The sequence below is a fragment of the Pan troglodytes genome, chromosome 5 (assembly GCF_028858775.2).
Source record: "Pan troglodytes isolate AG18354 chromosome 5, NHGRI_mPanTro3-v2.0_pri, whole genome shotgun sequence".
Lineage (NCBI taxonomy): Eukaryota > Metazoa > Chordata > Mammalia > Primates > Hominidae > Pan > Pan troglodytes.
The window spans coordinates 99538720-99558235 of NC_072403.2; the positions used below are offsets into that span (position 1 = coordinate 99538720).

General features: G+C 38.1%; 1 protein-coding gene across 11 annotated transcripts in view; it reads right to left on the minus strand.

The window, feature by feature from the left end:
* The window catches only part of RARS2 (arginyl-tRNA synthetase 2, mitochondrial), a 76210-nt gene that overhangs the window by 29832 nt on the left and 26862 nt on the right, over nt 1-19516 (minus strand). For 10 of the 11 annotated variants that reach the window (XR_010157471.1, XR_010157470.1, XM_054685482.2 and 7 more), the window contains 4 exon segments: nt 19325-19408; nt 11994-12091; nt 5211-5266; nt 2223-2306 (listed from right to left, as the gene is read on the minus strand). Coding sequence is in view for 9 of the 11 variants with exons in the window: in XM_054685482.2 (XP_054541457.1) it covers nt 2223-2306; nt 5211-5266; nt 11994-12091; nt 19325-19408 (322 nt within the window). In the remaining 2 variants the exon portion in view is untranslated. 11 annotated transcript variants of the gene reach the window in all.

Here is a 19516-nt window from a genome sequence, read left to right on the forward strand (position 1 = left end):
CAGCACTTTGGGAGGCCGAGGTGGGCGAATCACTTGAGGTCAGGAGTTTGACACCAGCCTGATGAACATGGCAAAACCCTGTCTCTACTAAAAATACAAAATTAGCCTGGCATGGTGGTGCATGCCTATGATCCCAGCCACTCGGGAGGCTGAGGCAGGAGAATCACTTGAACCTGGGAGGCAGAGGTTGCAGCGAGCTGAGATGGTACCACTGCATGCCAGCCTGGGTGACAGAGCGAGACTCCATCTCAGAAAGAAAAAAAAAAAATGTATTTCTATATCAATTACCAAGCTTCAGATCTAAAGGGCTTTACTGATACACATTTTTCTATTCAAGGTTCAGTAGAAAGTGGGACGTGACTGAACACAGGACACAGGAATATACAATACTTTGGAACTTAGGAACAAGAAGGATGACTGAAGCTCTATTCACTTTCAAGCAAGAGCAAATGTGATTATAATTCAGGGTGGTTGGAGCAGTGTGTGGAAAGATGCTCAGTGTTCCAAAACACAAAAATGGGAAAAGTAAGGGCCAATTCCATTTAACATTCAGCCTAATACATTTTCAAAAACTAATTCTGTGCTTAGAAACTGCCAACTTTCAAATGGAGATAGCTGAAACAGCAAAATTATTCTTTAACAGTGATGGTTATAATGGAAATGTTGACAGATCATTAACCATAGCAGTCCTTTAGAGAAAAAACTGCTGTAACGAAATCCTGCAGCTAAAATTTAATGAATACCCTAATCACATATTTGCTAATGCCTCTGAAATGTCTAAATCGGTCAAACTAATAAAAATCAGTGCCATCTATTAAGTCTGACTATTGAGCCTAGGGCCTAGCCCTCTGACTACCAGCTGTTGTGAACTACAGGTTGATTTTTTAAATGCAGGGCATGTATTCTGATTCTTCCATAGTGAACAGTAATGGTTCTGTTAACAGGTTCAAGGTCTACTCTTCTTAGAGTGCTTCTTATGTGACAAGCACTGTAGATATAAAAGTTAAGTCCACGCCTTCAAGGAACATGCCTAGTAGGGCAGGGAAGCACACAAATAAGAACATAAGACAGGAGCCTTACCATACTTGAGTAGAGCTGGATACCAGGAAATTGGTGATGTGAGAAGATGGGCAAGGGTGTGTCTCTGTGTCAGAAAATGCTTTATAGAAATGATACTAGAGCTGTTTCTTAAAATACACATGGTGGTAACAACAGATTTTTTTGAAAGTTTGTATTTCACAATCTACCCCGTCCTTCACTACCATAACAACTTCATTTACCTTGCCCTCTCACACCTTGATTACTGGTTTACATGAATTAGGAATGGTTCTGAGTAAACTCATTATATGAGAGATAATTTGTGGTAGTACTTAACTGTTTGGATCACACTCCTCTCTTTTTCTCTTTTCCTTTTGGACTTTCCCCAACCCACTCCTACCTCTCACTGTACAGTTAAAGGGGAAGACAAAGTATCACCCTTTGCTTATCTTCTGGGCCACTGGCTATGGTATAACAGTGGATCCTACTTCATGTAGAATGGCCCAGGGAGGCTGGATGTCCTTAGATTGAAAAATGGCAGGGCTGTGGTTGAGAAAGGTGTACACAGTTAGACTTACTTCTTCCCTGTATACTCACTTCTACATTTAACTAATAAAAGTAGGCAATTTCTCTTTATTAAAACCACAAAAGCCTACATCAGGTCTTACTCTGGGGTTGCTTTCTTGAGACAAGGTCCTGCTCTGTCAACCACGCTGGAGTGCAGTGGACTGCAGCCTTGACCTCCTGGGCTAACACGATCCTCTTACCTCAGGCTTCCGAGTAGCTAGGACTACAAGGGCATGCCACCATGTCTGGCTAATTTTTTTGTATTTTGTAAAGACAGGGTTTCGCCATGTTGCTCAGGCTGGTCTCAAACTCCTGGGCTCAAGTGATCCACCCGCCTTGGCCTCCCAAAGTGTTGGCATTACAGGAGTGAAATACCATGCCTGGCCCAGGTCTTCTTTGAATGTGTGAAGTTACCTTCCCCAAAGGTAACTTGTGTGGTGAGAATTACTCAAATAAATAGAAGATTTTATGCAAAAGAGGCATTAGGAAAAAAAAAAAAAAATAGGTAGGACATACTACTTCATCCAATGGGATTCTGCCTATATTCTGTCCAGATCAAAGTTTTTACAAATTGAATTTTACAATGAAATGAAAAATAAAATCTCAAGTGTACTTACCAAACTGCATGCCCCAATCGCCAAGGTAATTTATTCTTATTACTTGATGTCCTAAAGCTTCTTTGAGATTTGCTATAAAATTTCCTAGTAATCAATAAAGTATACAGTTTCTCATTCTTGTTATCCATTTTTTGACATAAGAACCATGTACTTCTCTATTATCAAAGCATAAGTAGAAAATTCTTTTCACTAAATTTACCAACTCAATGTTTTTTACTAAAACATTCATCATTGTGTTTTCATGTGTTATGGAAAGGGAGTAAGAAATTACTTGTAGGGCAGTTATTCCAAAGAATCTCACATTTTCACAGTAACAGGACTTTCATCTACATTATTAATAGGATTTGAGGACATGTTAGAGTAACTGCTATTCTAGTCAATTTCAAGAAGAGAAAAAAAAAAATCCCAGTAATTAACAAGAAATATATTTGTCTGTGCCCTAAGAACCGAAGCCTCACTGTTGTATTTTCCCTTTTTGTGTTTTCTAAATAGCTCATTCTATCTCCTTTTAATCACTAACATCTACCCTCTGCATGCCTGCTCCCTAACAGCATGTAATAATCTAAGGCCTTCACTTTCCCATACTGCTGATGCTGGTTTCACACTCAACATCTATTCTGCTTTCCTTCTTGGGTGCCCTCATCTACTGCCGAGGCTGAAAATGTAAAAAGTACAATTCCCAGAGTCTCCTGTGGTTAGAGTTCCAGAAGTCTTCTAGGTTTGGGCAATCAGATACAGTGTCTGTAAGATTTGGAAGGGGAGCTACTTCTATTTTTTTATGACAAGCACAGTGGTGGGGGCTTTGTTTTTTTGTGACACCATGAACAGAGGTCCTAGTATTCCATGATGGCCACCAAAGAAATTGAAAGTATATGGGGCTGCCTCTTATGCCTGTATGAATTCTAGATGGCATGGCAGGAGTAGTGGCATTTTCTTGACCATGGCAGTGGCAGCATGGTTCTAGAGCAGTGCAAGGGATTGCAGAAGAGGCAGGAGCTCCCTTGATGACAAAGTTCCATAGTGCAGTTTTGGGAGTTATTTATGTCAGCTTAATCCAAAGCTTCTGCAGCCCTCCAACAACTTTGTAAACCATTCAATATCCTACATTAAATCCTCTTCTGCCTTTACTAAGAATGGATTTAGTTTTTTGCAAATAAACCCTCACCAATATCCACACCTGACTTAAACTACTGCAGCTATCTTCTTTTCCAGCTTCCCTAGTTCTAGACTTTCCCAATCTATAAAGTCCCTGCAATTGGAACCCGTTTTTCCAGCTGGCACACCAATGGCATATTCCTATTTTTTTCTTAGCCCCTTGTTATATCACAAATCCAATTAAATGTCCGAACCTAGACTTCTGGAATTAGACTGTCTAATTTCAAATCCTGGCTACAATACTTTGGGATGTTGGGAAAGTTACTTTTGGCTGCTGAATTTCTTCATCCATAAACCAGAAATTAACAGTATTTACCAAACTGGGCTGTTATAAAATTGAATGATATAATACATGAAGACACAGCATGTTAAGTTCTCAAATATTATCTCTAACTGGTCCAAATATTTCCCTCAACTGTGAAAACAACTTTATCATACCCTACCCATCATTTACTCACTCCTATACTTTTGACTTACTCATATAGCTTTTTTTATACTGTATATTTCTTATACTTTTTCATCAAGTCCTGTCATTTCTTCTCTTAAAATGCTGCTCAAGAACAGTAAGAGCTGACCGCACAACAATCTATGCCACAAGTACTAATTTCTCCAATTCTGAAAAGTATTGAAGTACAGGTTAAACAACTTTCTCTTAAGCATGCAATAGGACAGATTTCTACATTGGAAGTGAGATTAGATTGAGATAAACTCCGAAGTCCCTTCCAATTCTAATATTATATAATTTTAATTTCAGTTTTTAAATTGACCTGCTGTACGACATGTGTTAAATAAATGAAAATCGTAAGTATATTATACACTGAAGCATTACAACTATGAAGTACTATATAGTAATCTCTATTTATTGAAATAGTCTTTTTTCTTTTCTTTTTTTTTTGAGACAGAACCTAGCTCTGTCACCCAGGCTGTAGTGCAGTGGTGCGCAGCTCACTGCAACCTCTGCCTCCCGGGTTCAAGCGATTCTCCCACCTCAGCCTCCTGAGTAGCTGGGATTACAGGTGCACACCATCACACCAGCTGATTTTTTGTATTTTTAGTAAAGACGGGGTTTCACCATGTTGGCCAGGCTGGTCGCGAACTCCTGACCTTAAATGATCTGCCTGCTTCAGCCTCCCAAAGTGCTAGGATTACAGGTGTGAGCCACTACACCCGGCCAGAAATAGTCTTGTTTTAACTTCCAGTCTTGAACATTCCACTAAGTGCTCACATGACCGAGGGGAATTTTTAACAAAAATTGTTATTCGTGTTTTTTAATTTTGACAAAAATTGTTATTAAGTAGAAACCTTGTCTCTACTAAAAATACAAAAATTAGCCAGGCATGGTGGCGCACGCCTGTAATCCCAGCAACTTGGGAGGCTGAGGCAGGAGAATCCTTTGAACCTGGGAGGCAGAGGTTGCAGTGAGCCAAGATTGCGCCACTGCACTCCAGCCTAGGTGACAAAAAAAACCACAAAATAAATGAACAAAAAAATCTGAAAGGTTATACATCCCCACATAACTATTTTTACTTTTGTATCTTTCAGGTCTTCCCCATATTTATACTTATTTTTAGAAAGTTAAAAATCATAACATATATAGCAGTTAAAATTAGTTTCTCAGTGAATCTTTTGGTTTTGAAATCAATTTTGTGTTTCCACAAAACAGTGTAACCAATGTCATCCATTTCAGGTAATACTGAATTGGCAGGAGGCTCATATAAATTTAAACTTTTTGTTTTTTGCTATTTTGTTATTTAAGCATTAAAACATTAAATTGAACTATCAAATACTTCCTCAAAGGAACGTTTAGCATTTTATGTGAAACTAAACACTTACCTATGATGGTAGAACGCAAATGTCCAACATGAAATTTTTTGGCAACATTAGGTGAACTGCAAAAAAAATGGGAAACATTATTTCTCTATTCTAAGACTTAAGACTTCTAAGAATCAACTAGGTCATGCCTCCATACTTTGACAAAACTGTGGAGTATGGCCTTTGGTATTAGGGCAAAGATAAGTTAAAAGTTAAAAATTTAGAGCAAAGATAAATTAGAACTCGAAATTTTGACATTGTGTTAATGAAATTGATCTTGTGACTCCTGAAGTAATAGCATTCACGTAAGTGGTATCTGCTAGTATTTACTGTATCAGAAATCAAAATTTAAAAATGTAAAAATACCCCCAGCACAATGGCTCATGCCTGTAATCTCAGCACTTTGGGAGGCTGAGATGGGAAGACTGCTTGAGGCCAGAAGTTTGAGACTAGCCTGGGCAACATATCGAGACATTGTCTCTACAAAAAAATTTTTTTTTAATTAGTCAGGTGGCTGGGTGTGGTGGCTCACTCCTGTAATCCCAGCACTTTGGGAGGCCAAGGCGGATGGATCACTTGAGGCCAGGAGTTCTAGACCATCCTGGCCAACATGGTGAAACCCTGATTCTACTAAAAATACAAAAAATTAGCGAGGTGTGGTGGTGTAGGCCTGTAATCCCAGCTATTTGGGAGGCTGAGGCAGGAGAATGGCTTGAACCTGGGAGGCGGAGGTTGCAGTGAGCCGAGATCACGACATTGTACTCTAGTCTGGGTGATGAGAGCAAAACTCTGTCTCAAAAAAATAAAAATAAAAAATAAAATAAATAAATAAATAAATTAGTCAGGTGTGGTGGTGCATGCTTGTAGTCCTAGCTACTCAGAAGGCTAAAGTAGAACGGTAGCTTGGGCCCAGGAGCTCAAAGTTACAGTGAACTATGATGATTGCACTTCAGCCTGGGTGACAGAGTAAGATTCTGTCTGTAAAATTTAAAAAAAAAAAAAAACATGTAAAAATATTTATGCATAAAACCTCCCAGAACAATCAGAATGTGACTCACCACTCCAAATTCCCAATCAACACATTTATCACTCCCGTGTGTGCTCAAGAAGTTGTAATCAATCATTTAACACAGCAAATGCTTCTAGAGCACTCACTACCTGACAGGCACAGCTTCACACACTTCACGGGCATTAACTCATTTAATACTCATATGTGCTTTTATCTTTTATTTTACAGATGAGGGAACTGGGAAAACGAAGAGAGATGATGAAGCAAATATGGCAATATCTTGATGACTCTTGAATATGTGTAATGAACATATGGGGGTTAATTATACTGTTCCCTGTTTTGTGCATGTTTGAAAATCTCATAAGTTTTTCAATATTTAAAAAAAGATAAATTAACTTGAACATAGCTGGTTAAAAGTGGTAAAACTAGAGTTTAAATTCTGGTCTGTCTCCAAAGTCTTGTTATACACCCTTAAGGGTACTACGATTTAAAAACTTGATCCTATGGATATGTGTGCACAATTATGAAATTATGAAAGTACACACGTATTTATTTAATCATTGTTTAGAAAGAAAGTAAATGTCATCTTAAAGGCTTAAAAAAAACCTTCCATTTCCAGCCAAAAGAAGATTGGATTTACTCTTCTGCCTTTAAATAATCAGAAAGCCAGAAAAATAGATGAAACACTGATTTTATGAATCTGGACAATAGTCAGTGAAGGACTGTGATGTCTGAGAGAAGAGCAAACAAGGGGAGTCCTAGCGCTGCACCACATTGCTGCCTTACTAGTAAATTTGTTGGATGTAGCTAAAGCAGAAAAATCTACAATATGAAATGTTTATATTAGAAAAAAGGTTTTAAATCAATAATCTGAGCTTCTCCTTTAAGAAACTAGAAAAAGTAGAGCAAACTAAATCCAAAGCAAGCAGAATAAAAGAAAATAATACACATAAAAGTAAAGCAAAAAAAACAATAGAAATAAAAAACCCCAGAAAAACAGCTCTATATCATAATTGTGGAGGTAGTTACACAACTTGCATATCTTTGCCAAAACTCATCAAATTATATGTTTAAATATGGTGAAATTATATGTTTAAATAAGTATTGTATGTACTTATCCCTCAATGAAGCCGATTTAAGAAAAAAAAAAGAATAGAATACAATGGAACAATAAAAATAATAAGCCAGCCCTGGATGCATTCATATTAAAGGAACATAAAATACATTATTTAAGAAAAAAAAAAAAGCAAGAAGTGAAAACAATGTAAAATATGTATAGTCTGTTTACAAATGCATAGAACATCTCTAGGAGGGTGAATAAAACACTGATATTCGGATTAATAGATACCCACAGAGGAAACTGAGATGGGGAAGAGCTTTCCTTTTCATTAAATATCTCTTTGTAATCTCTGAATTTTTAAAAAACTAGGTATTTATAATGTCCGTTAAGAAAAACAAAAACAAAAACAAAAAAAAACTTTCACAGAGCTTTGCATTTTCCCTCCAGTATTAGAAAAATTGAATCTATCCAGGTCTTCAAGTTTTGACAAAATGTCCCTTGAAATCAACAATTTGCTTCTCTCTGATACCATATTTCTACTGAGAAGGGAATACAATGAAATGGAAAATACAAATTCAATTCTTTTGGCAACTGAAGTAGCTATTATGAATTATAATTTGGGCATCTTACTGGGACTTTTGTTAAATTACTTCATGTAATTTCCTTAATTTTTGTTAAGAAGGGACAGATAACATCACTCTTGGCCGGGCGTGGTCGCTCACGTCTATAATACCAGCATTTTGGGAGGCCGAGCTGGGTGGATCACTTGAAGTCAGGAGTTTGAGACCAGCCTGACCAACATGGTGAAATCCTGTCTCTATTAAAAATAGAAAAATTAGCTGGGCGTGGTGGTGCATGCCTGTAGTCCAGCTACTCTACTGGGGAGGCTGAGGCAGGAGAATTGCTTGAACCAGGGAGGCAGAGGCTGCAATGAATCATGCCACTGCACTCCAGCCTGAGCGAGACAGCAAGACTCCGTCTCAAAAAAAAAAAAAAGATTACTCTTATTTTCCAGATAAGAGGCCAGAGAAATAAACTGTCCCATCCAAGATCACTGAGCCAGTTACTAACAGTCAGAACTGCTACCCTGACCTCCACAATTCTCATTTTACCAGCCAGAGGTCTCCAATCTGTTTTGCAAGAAGAGTGTCTCACACTTGGGAACAGCAGGAGCTGGGGAAAATCATGTTGAGAAAAGAAAAGAAAAGGCTACCACTGCTTCCCATGATCTTACAGAGCTGATTTGTACAAAATAGGAGAGGCTGACTACAGAGAGATTAGAGAGGAAACAGTAATTAGCTTCAAGTCTTACACCATCTACCACGAGGAGTCCAAATCTATGATGGACAGCCATTTATCCTGTACTTTATCACACTGCTCCTAAATCAGACAAAATATATGACAACCTACACTACGTACCAGGGAGACAGTAAAAGTTAAGTATACAGGTTTCAGAATCAAGAGTTAGCTCTGTGAACTTGGGCAAGTTACTTAATCTAGTATTATCATAATCAACTCAATTTAGGGAGAAAGTTTCTTGAGCACAGTGGTATCTCCTGTTTTCTGGGGAATGTTGCTTGGTCTGTTCAGGATACTACATATTTTAAAAATTCTCTTCTCCCACCTCTCTCATTTTCAGAAGAAATCCAAGAACAATCTTCCTGTCCCTACCTATTTTGTCTCTACTTTGAAATCACAACAGCAAGAACTACAGCATCTGGAAAACCTCTAAGGGAGAGAGAAGCAATGGTCTCACAACAATGCCACATGTGAACTGTCAGAGGCAAAGATGGCTGCTAGGAGATAGACAGGCTCTGCCTTCACCAGCATTCAGACACTCATTTAAATTCCAGCTTTCCTTAACTGCTTTAGAAAAAAGCTAAGAGAGGTAAATCCATAAGCAAATTAACTGCCATACAAAAAGCCTACAGAATACAGCTCACATAGAACAGGTTATTTTTAGATATTTTTTAAAAGCATAAACAAAAAGGAGCAGTATATGGGAAACCAAAACTTAAGAGGAAAGCCAGGGAATCAATGAGTAAGGAAGACTGAAGCCACAGTATTTCTAGAGCTTAGCTGGAGTAAAAAGATGGTGAAGCTGAAAAAAAAAATGCAAAAGAAGGTAAGTAATGGTGGCAACTTTTCAAATTTTAGGAAACTTTATAATGGCATTATTTCAAGGATGAATGTATGGTAACAGGTAATATATTATCTCCCTGCTGATTTTCCTTTATTTGCCGGTTAGGTAATTGAAAGGGGTTTAAGAGTAATATGGTAATGAAGTGCCTCCCCAGTGAAGAAAGCAGTATGTCCATTAATTTAAAGACATGAATGAAAATAATCAAAGATGACCACAAATTCTTTGCTTCTCTCACCATTAAGAGATGTACTCTATTTTTCTTCCCTTGAATCTGGGGTGATCTTGTGACTTGCTTTCATCAGCAGAAAGTGACAAAAATGATGCTGTGCCTGTTTCAAGACTAGATGATTTCACTATCTCAGAGCCTTGAGTACCTTTGTAAAGAGGTCTTGCTACCCTGCGGGAGAGACAATGTGGTGGGAGAGAGAGAGATGCCTGGCTAGAGAAGTAAATGAGCCATTTTTGATTTGTAGCCCCACTAGTCTCTAGATGACCACAGTTACATAAGTGACCTCAGGCAAGTAGAAGAACCACTGGCCTGAAATACCCCTCTCTCCCCATTTCCTAATCCATGGTGTCATAAGTACCAAAATGGATGTTGTTTTAAAACACTAATCAGAAGCTGGCATTTTTTTTTCTTGAAGAGCCAGAGAGTAAATATTTTAATAGGCTTTTGGGCCATCTGATCTGTCGCAACTATTCAACTCAGCTCTACTGTGTTCAACTGCCATTGCAATATGAAAGCAGCCAATGTAGATGATGTAAACAAATGTGCATGGCTGTGTTCCAACAAAACTTTATTTGCAAAAACAAGCGGCAAACTGGATGTTGCCTATGGGCTTAGGTTTAACAATCCCTACACTAAGGTTTGCAGTGGTTTCTTATTCAAGTGGAGATAAAGCAGGCAAATTTCCTTAGGAGATGGCCTTAGTGTAGTTCCTCTCTAGTGTGAGGATGACTGTAGGAATCCCTCTACTCTTTGTGATGCAACAAATATTTAAACTCAACTTTAAAAATCATAATTGTGGTGTACTGGCAGTTTTAGAGTCATTCATAATATGTGTCTACTCCATAGGAGTAGAAGCTTAATCAGTAATTGGTCCTTATTACAAATTCATGAGTTTGCTTTTAGAGGGTCTGCCTTCTTTAAGAAGACAAGTGAGTGGCAGACGGTACACATGCATAAAACCCGCTCTTTCTCTGATTGTCCAGGAGCTAATCATAACTAAGTTTAAAAGCTATTAAACTGCAATAATGAGTTAGTAAACATGAGATAATACTTCGCATATCAATTTTTAAACATCTTCCACAGACATAAATACTTAATAAGACAAAAGGCTCTTAGCAAGTTCTATCTTTCTAAGTAGAAAAACAGTCCATCAAGACTGTTCTTCAGCTTTAGGAAGACAAATGCAATATCTCTGATAATTTCCTAGGGTTGTCAATCTGTCGGCTGTACAATGAAAGTATTAGTTCTTAGTGTTCCCTTTTCTCTCTTGGTTACCTCTAACAGTCCAAATATCAGACAGTTATACTGACAGCATGTTAGAAAGTTATGAAGACTATTTAGAGGCACATTAAAACTTCAAGCTATTTTTCTGGTAATTAAAAAAATACATTTATTACAAATACTAAAAGACTTGTTTCTCTGGTAATCAAATTACTTAAAAAAATTTTTTTTGACATAGGGTCTTGGTGTGTCTTACCAGAGCTAGAGTGCATGACAATCACAGCTCACTGTAACCTTGAATTCCTAGGCTCAAGCCATCTTTCCTCCTCAGCTTCCCAAGTAGCTGTCACTACAGGAGTGTGCCACCATGCACAACTAATTTTTCTATTTTTTTTAAGAGGCGAGGTCTACGTTGCCCAGGCTGGTCTCGAACTCTTGGCCTCAAGTGATCCTCCCACCTTGCCTTCCAAAGTGCTAGGATTACAGGCTGAGCCACCATGTCTGGCCACTTTAAAATTCCTAATATGGTAGTAACCATTACCTCTGCCTTAACAGTCTATTAAAGTAAATAACTAGTCAGGCACAGTGGCTCACGCCTGTAATCCCAGCACTTTTTGGGAGGCTGAGATGGGCAGATCACGAGGTCAGGAGATGGAGACCATCCGGTTAACACAGTGAAACCCTGTCTCTACTAAAAATCCAAAAAAAATTAGCCAGGTATGGTGGCGGGCGCCTGTAGTCCCAGCTACTCAGGAGGCTGAGGCAGGAGAATGGCGTGAACCCAGGAGGTGGAGCTTGCAGTGAGCTGAGATCTCGCCACTCCAGTCTGGGCGACAGAGTGAGACTCCATCTCAAAAATAAATAAATAAATAACTAAATAAAGTGAATAACTAGTTCTTCCAAAAAAGTAATTGTTAATACTTAAAAAAATAATAATTATTAGACATTTTTGGAGGTCCAAAAATATATTTTTTATTCACAGTTCAATGATTGATTCACTGTGATTTCAAGAAATAACATAATTGCACTGGTTTTCAAGTTTTCCACATGTTATTTATTAAGACCCCCAAATAATGATGGTAATAACACTCCTCTGCCCAGTCAACTTGATTAAGCAACACATAAAAGGGGTGCACCCTCACCTGAATTCAACCACAATCTTCTTCTGGGGAAGTCCAGAGAAAAGTTCACTTTTTAATCCATATTTTGAGCCATCTTCAATTACTTGTTGTAGCACTGTCTGAAAATTAAAGGACTGTAATTTAATGAACAAAAATTACAATGCTTTTAATTACTCTGTTACTGAGAATTAAATGTTGCCAATTTGTTCATTCTAATTTATGGAACTGAGAATTTCTTAGCATCCTCAGTGGCACTACCTCCAGCACCACTTTTCTTGTTACTAACGCTAGTCATAGTAGTAACATGAGTTAACATTTACAAGGGTTCTGTGCCCTTTTATACTCCATGTCTATTCATTCTTACAGTAACCAGTTATGTAGGTATTTTACAGAGAAGGAAACTGAAGCTTGGTGAAGTAAAGTAACAACCAAAAGTCCCACAGTAAATATTAACAACAAAACCAGAAGCACCATTTAACACTTATTGAGTTCATACTATGTGCCAGCCACTGTTCCAAGCATTTTATATGCATTAACTTACTTACTCCTCACGACAGCCATAGAGATAAGAACTATTTTAACAAAGAAAGAAAAGTACTGAGGGATTAAATAGTGCAGAAAAGAACTTTTCCACTTCACAGTTAACCTGTTAACTGCTGCATGCTGCTGCAGCTTTTGTGATATTAAAGACCACAAGCAATGGTAGGAAAAAGATAAAAATGTATAATGCCTATTGGCTACACAAGTGAGAAACAAAGAAATCCCACAGAAACTTCCCAAACATATTCCAGGTTAGTTTTTAGTTATTAACATAGAACTATGATATATAGTTCACAAAATTCATATTTTATGTTAATGGTGATGAACTTTTGTTTACTCATATTAGTTGGTTTTGTTTCCCTAACTGCATCTATATTTTACTTTTATTTTTATATTTTTGAGACAGGCCTTACTCTGTCTCCCAGGCTGAGTGCAGTGGTGCAGTCACGGCTGACTGAAGCCTCAATCAGACTCAAACGATCTTCCTACCTAAGCAATCCTACCACCTCAGCCTCCAGAGTAGCTGGGACTACAGGTACATGCTACCACACCCAGCTAATTAAAACAAAATTTTTTTTGGAAGGGCACAGTGGATCACGCCTGTAACCCCAGCACTTTGGGAGGCTGAGGCAGGTGGATCACGAGGTCAGGAGATTGAGACCATCCTGGCCAACATGGTGAAACCCCATCTCTACTAAAAAAATTAAAAAAAAAAATTAACCAGACATGGTGGCATGCGCCTGTAGTCCCAGCTACTTGGGAGGCTGAGACAGGAGAATTGCTTGAACCTGGGAAGCAGAGGTTGCAGTAAGCCGAGATCGCGCCACTGCACTCCAGCCTGGGCGCAGAGTGAGACTCTGTCTCAAAAAAAAAAAAAAAAAAAAAAAAAAAAAAATATATATATATATATATATATATATATATATATTTTTTTTTTTTTTTAATAGACAGGGTCTCTCGCTCACTCTGTCGCCCAGGCTGGTCTTGAACTCCTGGGCTCAAATGATCCTGACACCTTAGCCTCCTAAAGTGCTGGGATTATAGGTATGAGCCACCATGCCTGGCCCCAAAATGCATCTTGAGTCTTAAAAATGTGGTTTATGTTGTGAAAAATTTTATTATTAAAGAGTTGGTTAAAATGGTGTCTAAATGGAACAGGCAGAGAAGGGAGCAGCAGCCAGTACATAACAATCGACATTTAAGAAGCATAAAGTGCTAGGTCCAAGACCAGGTGCTCCTACAGTACCCGTTGTCTTTAAGCCTCATAATCTTAAAGATGGGCAACATTTCCCATTTAATGGATGCAAAAACTACGGTTCAGAAATAGTATGTATGTGCACAAGGACGTAGAGAAAATAATACTCTCTTGACTCACATTGTGCAATAAGAAACACATAAAGGATTAATACAATATATAGACAGTATACAGAATAGTGTCTGTCATAAACTAGGGTCCCAGTATTATTAGTCCAAGAATATATATGACAAGAACACATCAGTAAGAAGAAATCCAGATTCAGATTATTCTAAGTTGAAAGTCTACAAATCTTTCCCACTTCTTCTCCTTTTTATGTAATGAATGGTAGACTCCACAACAGTTAATCGTAGTAAGTTAGAATTCTCTTTAACAATAACCCTCTATCTACTGATTTATCTGGCACAAACAACAAAAAGGCAACATTAATAATTTTTAAAAAATTGAACATTTAAGATAAGGCTGAAGTCCCTTTCGATCATCTGTCCTTATCCTAATTCCTTCCCTCCTTCCTCAGGAGTAAACACTTTTCAAACATCATCTTACCTGGTGACTACTCCCTTCTTGCAACTATCCTCCTTCCTTGGTTGTAAAGACACAATTCTCTCTCAACTTTTGCTTCTCAATTTCCTTTGTAGGCTCTTCTTCCACCATCTGCCCTTGACTCTGCACTCTGTGCTCCATTCTTGCTTCTAGCTTTTTATTTTACACTTTTAGGTGACTTAAACCACTCCCTTAAGGTTTCAAATACTTGGCCAGGCATGGTGGCTCACACCTGTAATCCCAGCACTTTGGGAGGCTGAGGCAGAAGGATCACCTGAGGACAGGAGTTCAAGACCAGCCTGACCAACATGGTGAAACCCCATCTCTACTAAAAATACAAAAAATTAGCCAGGTGTGGTGGTAGGCGCCTGTAACCCCAGCTACTTGGGAAGCTGAGGCAGGAGAATCCCTTGAACCTGGGAGATGGAGGTTGCAATGAGCCAAGATCACGCCATTGCACTCCAGCATGGGCAACAAGAGCAAAACTCCGTCTCAAAGAAAAAAAAAAAAAAAGACTTCAAATACTAATTACTTAATCTCTCTATTGCTACAGACTGGATATGCTTTTCAGGCATTTCACAGAAAATACACTTGTTCTTCCATCTACACTGTCTATTTCCACAAACTGCACTACCACTCACCCAACTAACCTACTCAGAAACCTAGGAGTCCCTAACACTTAACCTTATTCCCTCAACCTCTGTAATCAATCACCTGTTAATCACTGGGCCCTGTGTGTGTTATCTCCTAAATATCGTTACAGTTATTTAATAACTGGTTCCTCTGCCCTGGTTTAGGCCCTCATCTGTCAGCTATACCACTGCAAAAACAACACCTACAGTAATGCACCAAGTAACAATGTGTCAGTCAATGATGAACCACATATATACAATGGTGGTCCCATTAAGACTATAATGGAGCTGAAAAATTCTTATCACTCAGCAATGTTGCAGCAGGTCATAATGCCTAGTGCAATGCATTACTCACATGTTTGTGGTAACACTGATGTAAACAAACCTACTAGGCTAGGCTGCCAGTCATATAAAACTATAGCACATACAATTATGTACATCACGATACTTGATAATAATAAAGGACTGTACTGATTTATGTATTTAACCTACTATATTTTAAATCATAATTTTAAAGTGTACTCCTTATACTTATTAAAAACAATTAACTGTAAAACTGCCTCAGGCAGGTCCTTCAGGAGATACTCCAGAAGGCACTGTCATCATAGGAGATGACAGCTTCATGTGTGTTACTGCCCCTGAAGACTTTCCAGTGGGACAAGATGTGGAGGTGAAGACAGTGATATTGATGATCCTGACCCTGTGTAGGCTAAGGCTAATGTGTTTGTGTCTTAGCTTTTAACAAAAAAGTCTAAAAAGTAAATTAAAAAATTAGAAAAAGCTTACAGAATAAGGATATATTTTTGTACAATTGTATAATGTGCTTGTTTTAAGCTGTTATTACAAAACAGCTGAAAAGTTAAACAAGCTGAGATGTAAAGAAAAATAAATAGAAGAAAAAAAGTTTAAAAAATGAAAAGTTTATAAAATAAAAATGTTACAGTCAGCTAAGGTTAATTTATTATTGAAGAAAGAAAAATATTTATTTTTTAGAGACAGGGTCTCTAGCCAGGCATGGTGGCGGGCACCTATAATCCCAGCTACTTGGGAGGCTGAGGCAGGAGAATCGCTTGAACCTGGGGGGCGGAGGTGGGAGCTGAGGCTGTGCCATTGCACTCCAGCCTGGGCAACAAGAGTGAAACTCTGTCTCAAAAAAAAAAAAAAAAAAAAAGAGACAGGGTCTTGCTGTGTCACCCAGGCTGGAGTACAGCAGTGTGATCCTGTACAGCAGTGTTATCCTAGCTCATTGCAGCCCTAACACTCCTGGGCTCAAGTGATTCTCCTGCCTCAGCCTCTCAAAGTGCTGGAATTACAGGCGTGAGCCACCATGTCCAGGCAAGAAAAATATTTTTTAATTTTTATTATTTTATTCTGAAGTTATGATACAAGGAAAAATATTTTTTTATAAACCCATTGTAACCTAAGTGTACCATGTTTATAATGTCTACAGTAGTGTAATGTCCTAGGCCTTCACATGCACTCACCACTCACTCACCCAGAGCAACTTCCAGTCCTGCAAGCTCCATTCATGGTAAATACAGGTATAGCATCTTTTATATTTAATACCGTATTTTTACTGTACCCTTCCTATGTTTAGACATGTTAAGATACAAATACCACTGTGTCACAATTGCACAAATACAGTATTTGGTATTTTACATGATGCACAAGTTTATAGCCTAGGTCCGTGTAGTCGGTTTTATCATCTAGGTTTGTGTAAGTACACTCTATGATGTCCCATAATAACAAAACCACCTATGGACACATTTCTATGAATGTATCCCATTGTTAAGCAACACATGACTATATAACAAAACAATAACACCTAATTATCTTTTCACATAGCACAAACATTTAATCGAGTCTGTTTTATTTAAACCCTTCAATGATTTGAACGGTTTAAGAGATTTTTAAATTTAACTTTTTCTTTTACTTTTGGTTAAACATGCAAAGTTTAATTTGGCAAATTAAAAAGCGTGAAATAAAATGATGTTATCCATTGTGTATTTCTGAAGCATCCCTAAGAAAACTGGGTTTTGTTTGAATTTTTCCTATTTGGTTGAGATCATACTTTCTTTTTTCCCTTTTAACAATTAAATATTATTTGAAGTTACAGTTTCTCTTGAAAGTACTGCAAGCTACTGACAGGTAGAAGTTTGGTACCAAAGTGACAGTTCTTTGCAATGTCATTATGGTTATTTCTCAAACAAAGATATATTAATTCTTTGTTGGTCCTAACAAGAATCGAATTTTTTTTCTTGATGTGATCTGAAAAATCCATTAAATATGCAAATGATGGCAGGGCACGGTGGCTCACGCCTGTAATCCCAGCACTTTGGGAGGGTGAGGTGGGTGGATTACCTGAGGTTGGGAGTTCAAGACCAGCCTGACCAACATGGAGAAACTAAAAATACAAAATTAGCTGGGCGCGGTGGTGCATGCCTGTAATCCCAGCTACCTGGGGAGGCAGAGGCAGGAGAATCGCTTGAACCCGGGAGGTGGAGGTTACAGTAAGCAAAGATCGTGCCATTGCACTCCAGCCTGGGCAACAAGAGCAAAACTCCGTCTCAAAAAAAACCATGCAAATGACCATCATCTGAGACCTAAAACTTATGGTGTAAACCAACTTACTGCACTGCCAGTAGTATAAAAGTATAGCACATACAATTATGTACAGTACATAATACTTCATTATAAATGACTATGTTAGTGATTTATATATTTACTTTTAATCATTATTTTAGAGTATTATCCTACTTATTAAAAAATGGACTGTAAAACAGTTAAAATTATAAAACTAGAGATCCAATACGTGAGAAAAACAGATGCTATAAGCTTGAGAAAAGAAAAATAGCTCAGAGTAGTCTCAGCTATGTGAGGTATGCAGGCCCAGAAAGACATGCATATCAGACATCAGTTATGCACAAACTCTTCCTCCTATGGGTGGGGGCAATTGTTTTATGTGATTTTGTTCCCGACTAGCTGCCTCACACATTATCTTCATGTTACTGGCATTTGTGACACAAAGAAAAATATACAGCCTATCAATAGCTTACATTATTTTAATGTAAATTCTGGTTAACAACTCAAACTCCCTCTTCTTTCCCTTTAAAAATCCACTTGTAACTGCTGCCTATCAAAGGGTACATTCACGGCAACTTGAATCTGTGCTCCTCAGCTGCAATCCTCAAGCCTGGCCCAAGTAAACTCTCTACTTATATTAATTTCGCCTCAGTTTCCTCCTTTTAGGTTGACAGCCAAATGTAGAATACATTAAATTTTCAGTAAAGAAGAATTATCATTAAAATTGTAACATAAAGCAGAGGTACATTCAATAGTCTTTTTCTGAACATGAGTGCTCACTGCTCCAGGATCTGATTTTACTGTGACACTGAGCAGGGCAACTGTAAGCAGTCCGCTTGCTCCTTTAATGAAATTCTCACTAAGATTCAGATCCTCAAGGCTGCAATACAGAAGAATTCCCATGTGAGAAAGAGTAGCTGGACTTCAAAGCCCTGACTCTTGTCCCTTCAATGTCAATTGAGAAGGATTTGGGAATATTTTTAATAAGTGAGCTAATGGGTATCCTTAAATCAGAAAAATTCTTTAGTTTGTTAATTGAAATAAAGTTTGAAAATTCATGGCCATTGAAATTTTTATTTTGAGACAAGGTCTCGCTCTGTCACCAAGGTTGGAGTGCAATAGCACAATCACAGCTCATTGCAACCTCAAACTCCCAGGCTCAAGCGATCCTCCCACCTCAGCCTCCAGAGCAGTTGGGACTACAGGCGCAAACTATCATGTGTGGCTAATTTTTAAATTTTTTTGTAGAGATATGCTGCCAGGGCTGGTCTTGAACTTCCGGGCTCAAGTGATCCTCCTGCCTCAGCCTCCCAAGTGCTTATACAAACCTAGATGATACAGTCTACTATACGCCTAGGCTGTATGCTACAGCCTATTGCTCCTAGGCTACAAACCTGTACAGCATGTCACTGTACTGAATATTGTATGCAACTGTATCATAATAGTGTCTGTATACTTAAATATATCTAAACACAGAAAGGTACAGTAAAAATATGGTATTGTCTTATGGGACCATCATCTATACACGTTGTGTATGAAATGTCATTATGTGGTATATGACTATACAGTGCTATGAGAGCATATAAATGAAGGGGTCAGAAAGGTACTGCCAAAGAAATATCAAGATTTAAAGGATGAGTAGGTGTTAACTTGGGGTGGTACTCCCCAAGTTATGGATCAGTATGTGCAAAGGTTTTGAGGCCAGAGGAGGCATAAAGAATTTAAGAACTGGAGGAAGACCACTGTGGCTGAAGCAGACAGAATGAAAGCACAATGGCTGGATATTAACTTATTCTTACCTTTGTTAAGAGCTCTCTGTTTATTTTGAAATTTACAGTCCTTTGACCAGTACTGATTTCACTCACCACTGTATCACATCTTAGCTGAAAAGAACAAATCACACAAAGTAGGTATGTTATATAATAGGCCTAATGAGATAGGTAGTTCTAATGCTATTTTTGGCTTACAAAGACACAAGTAAGTCATCTTTC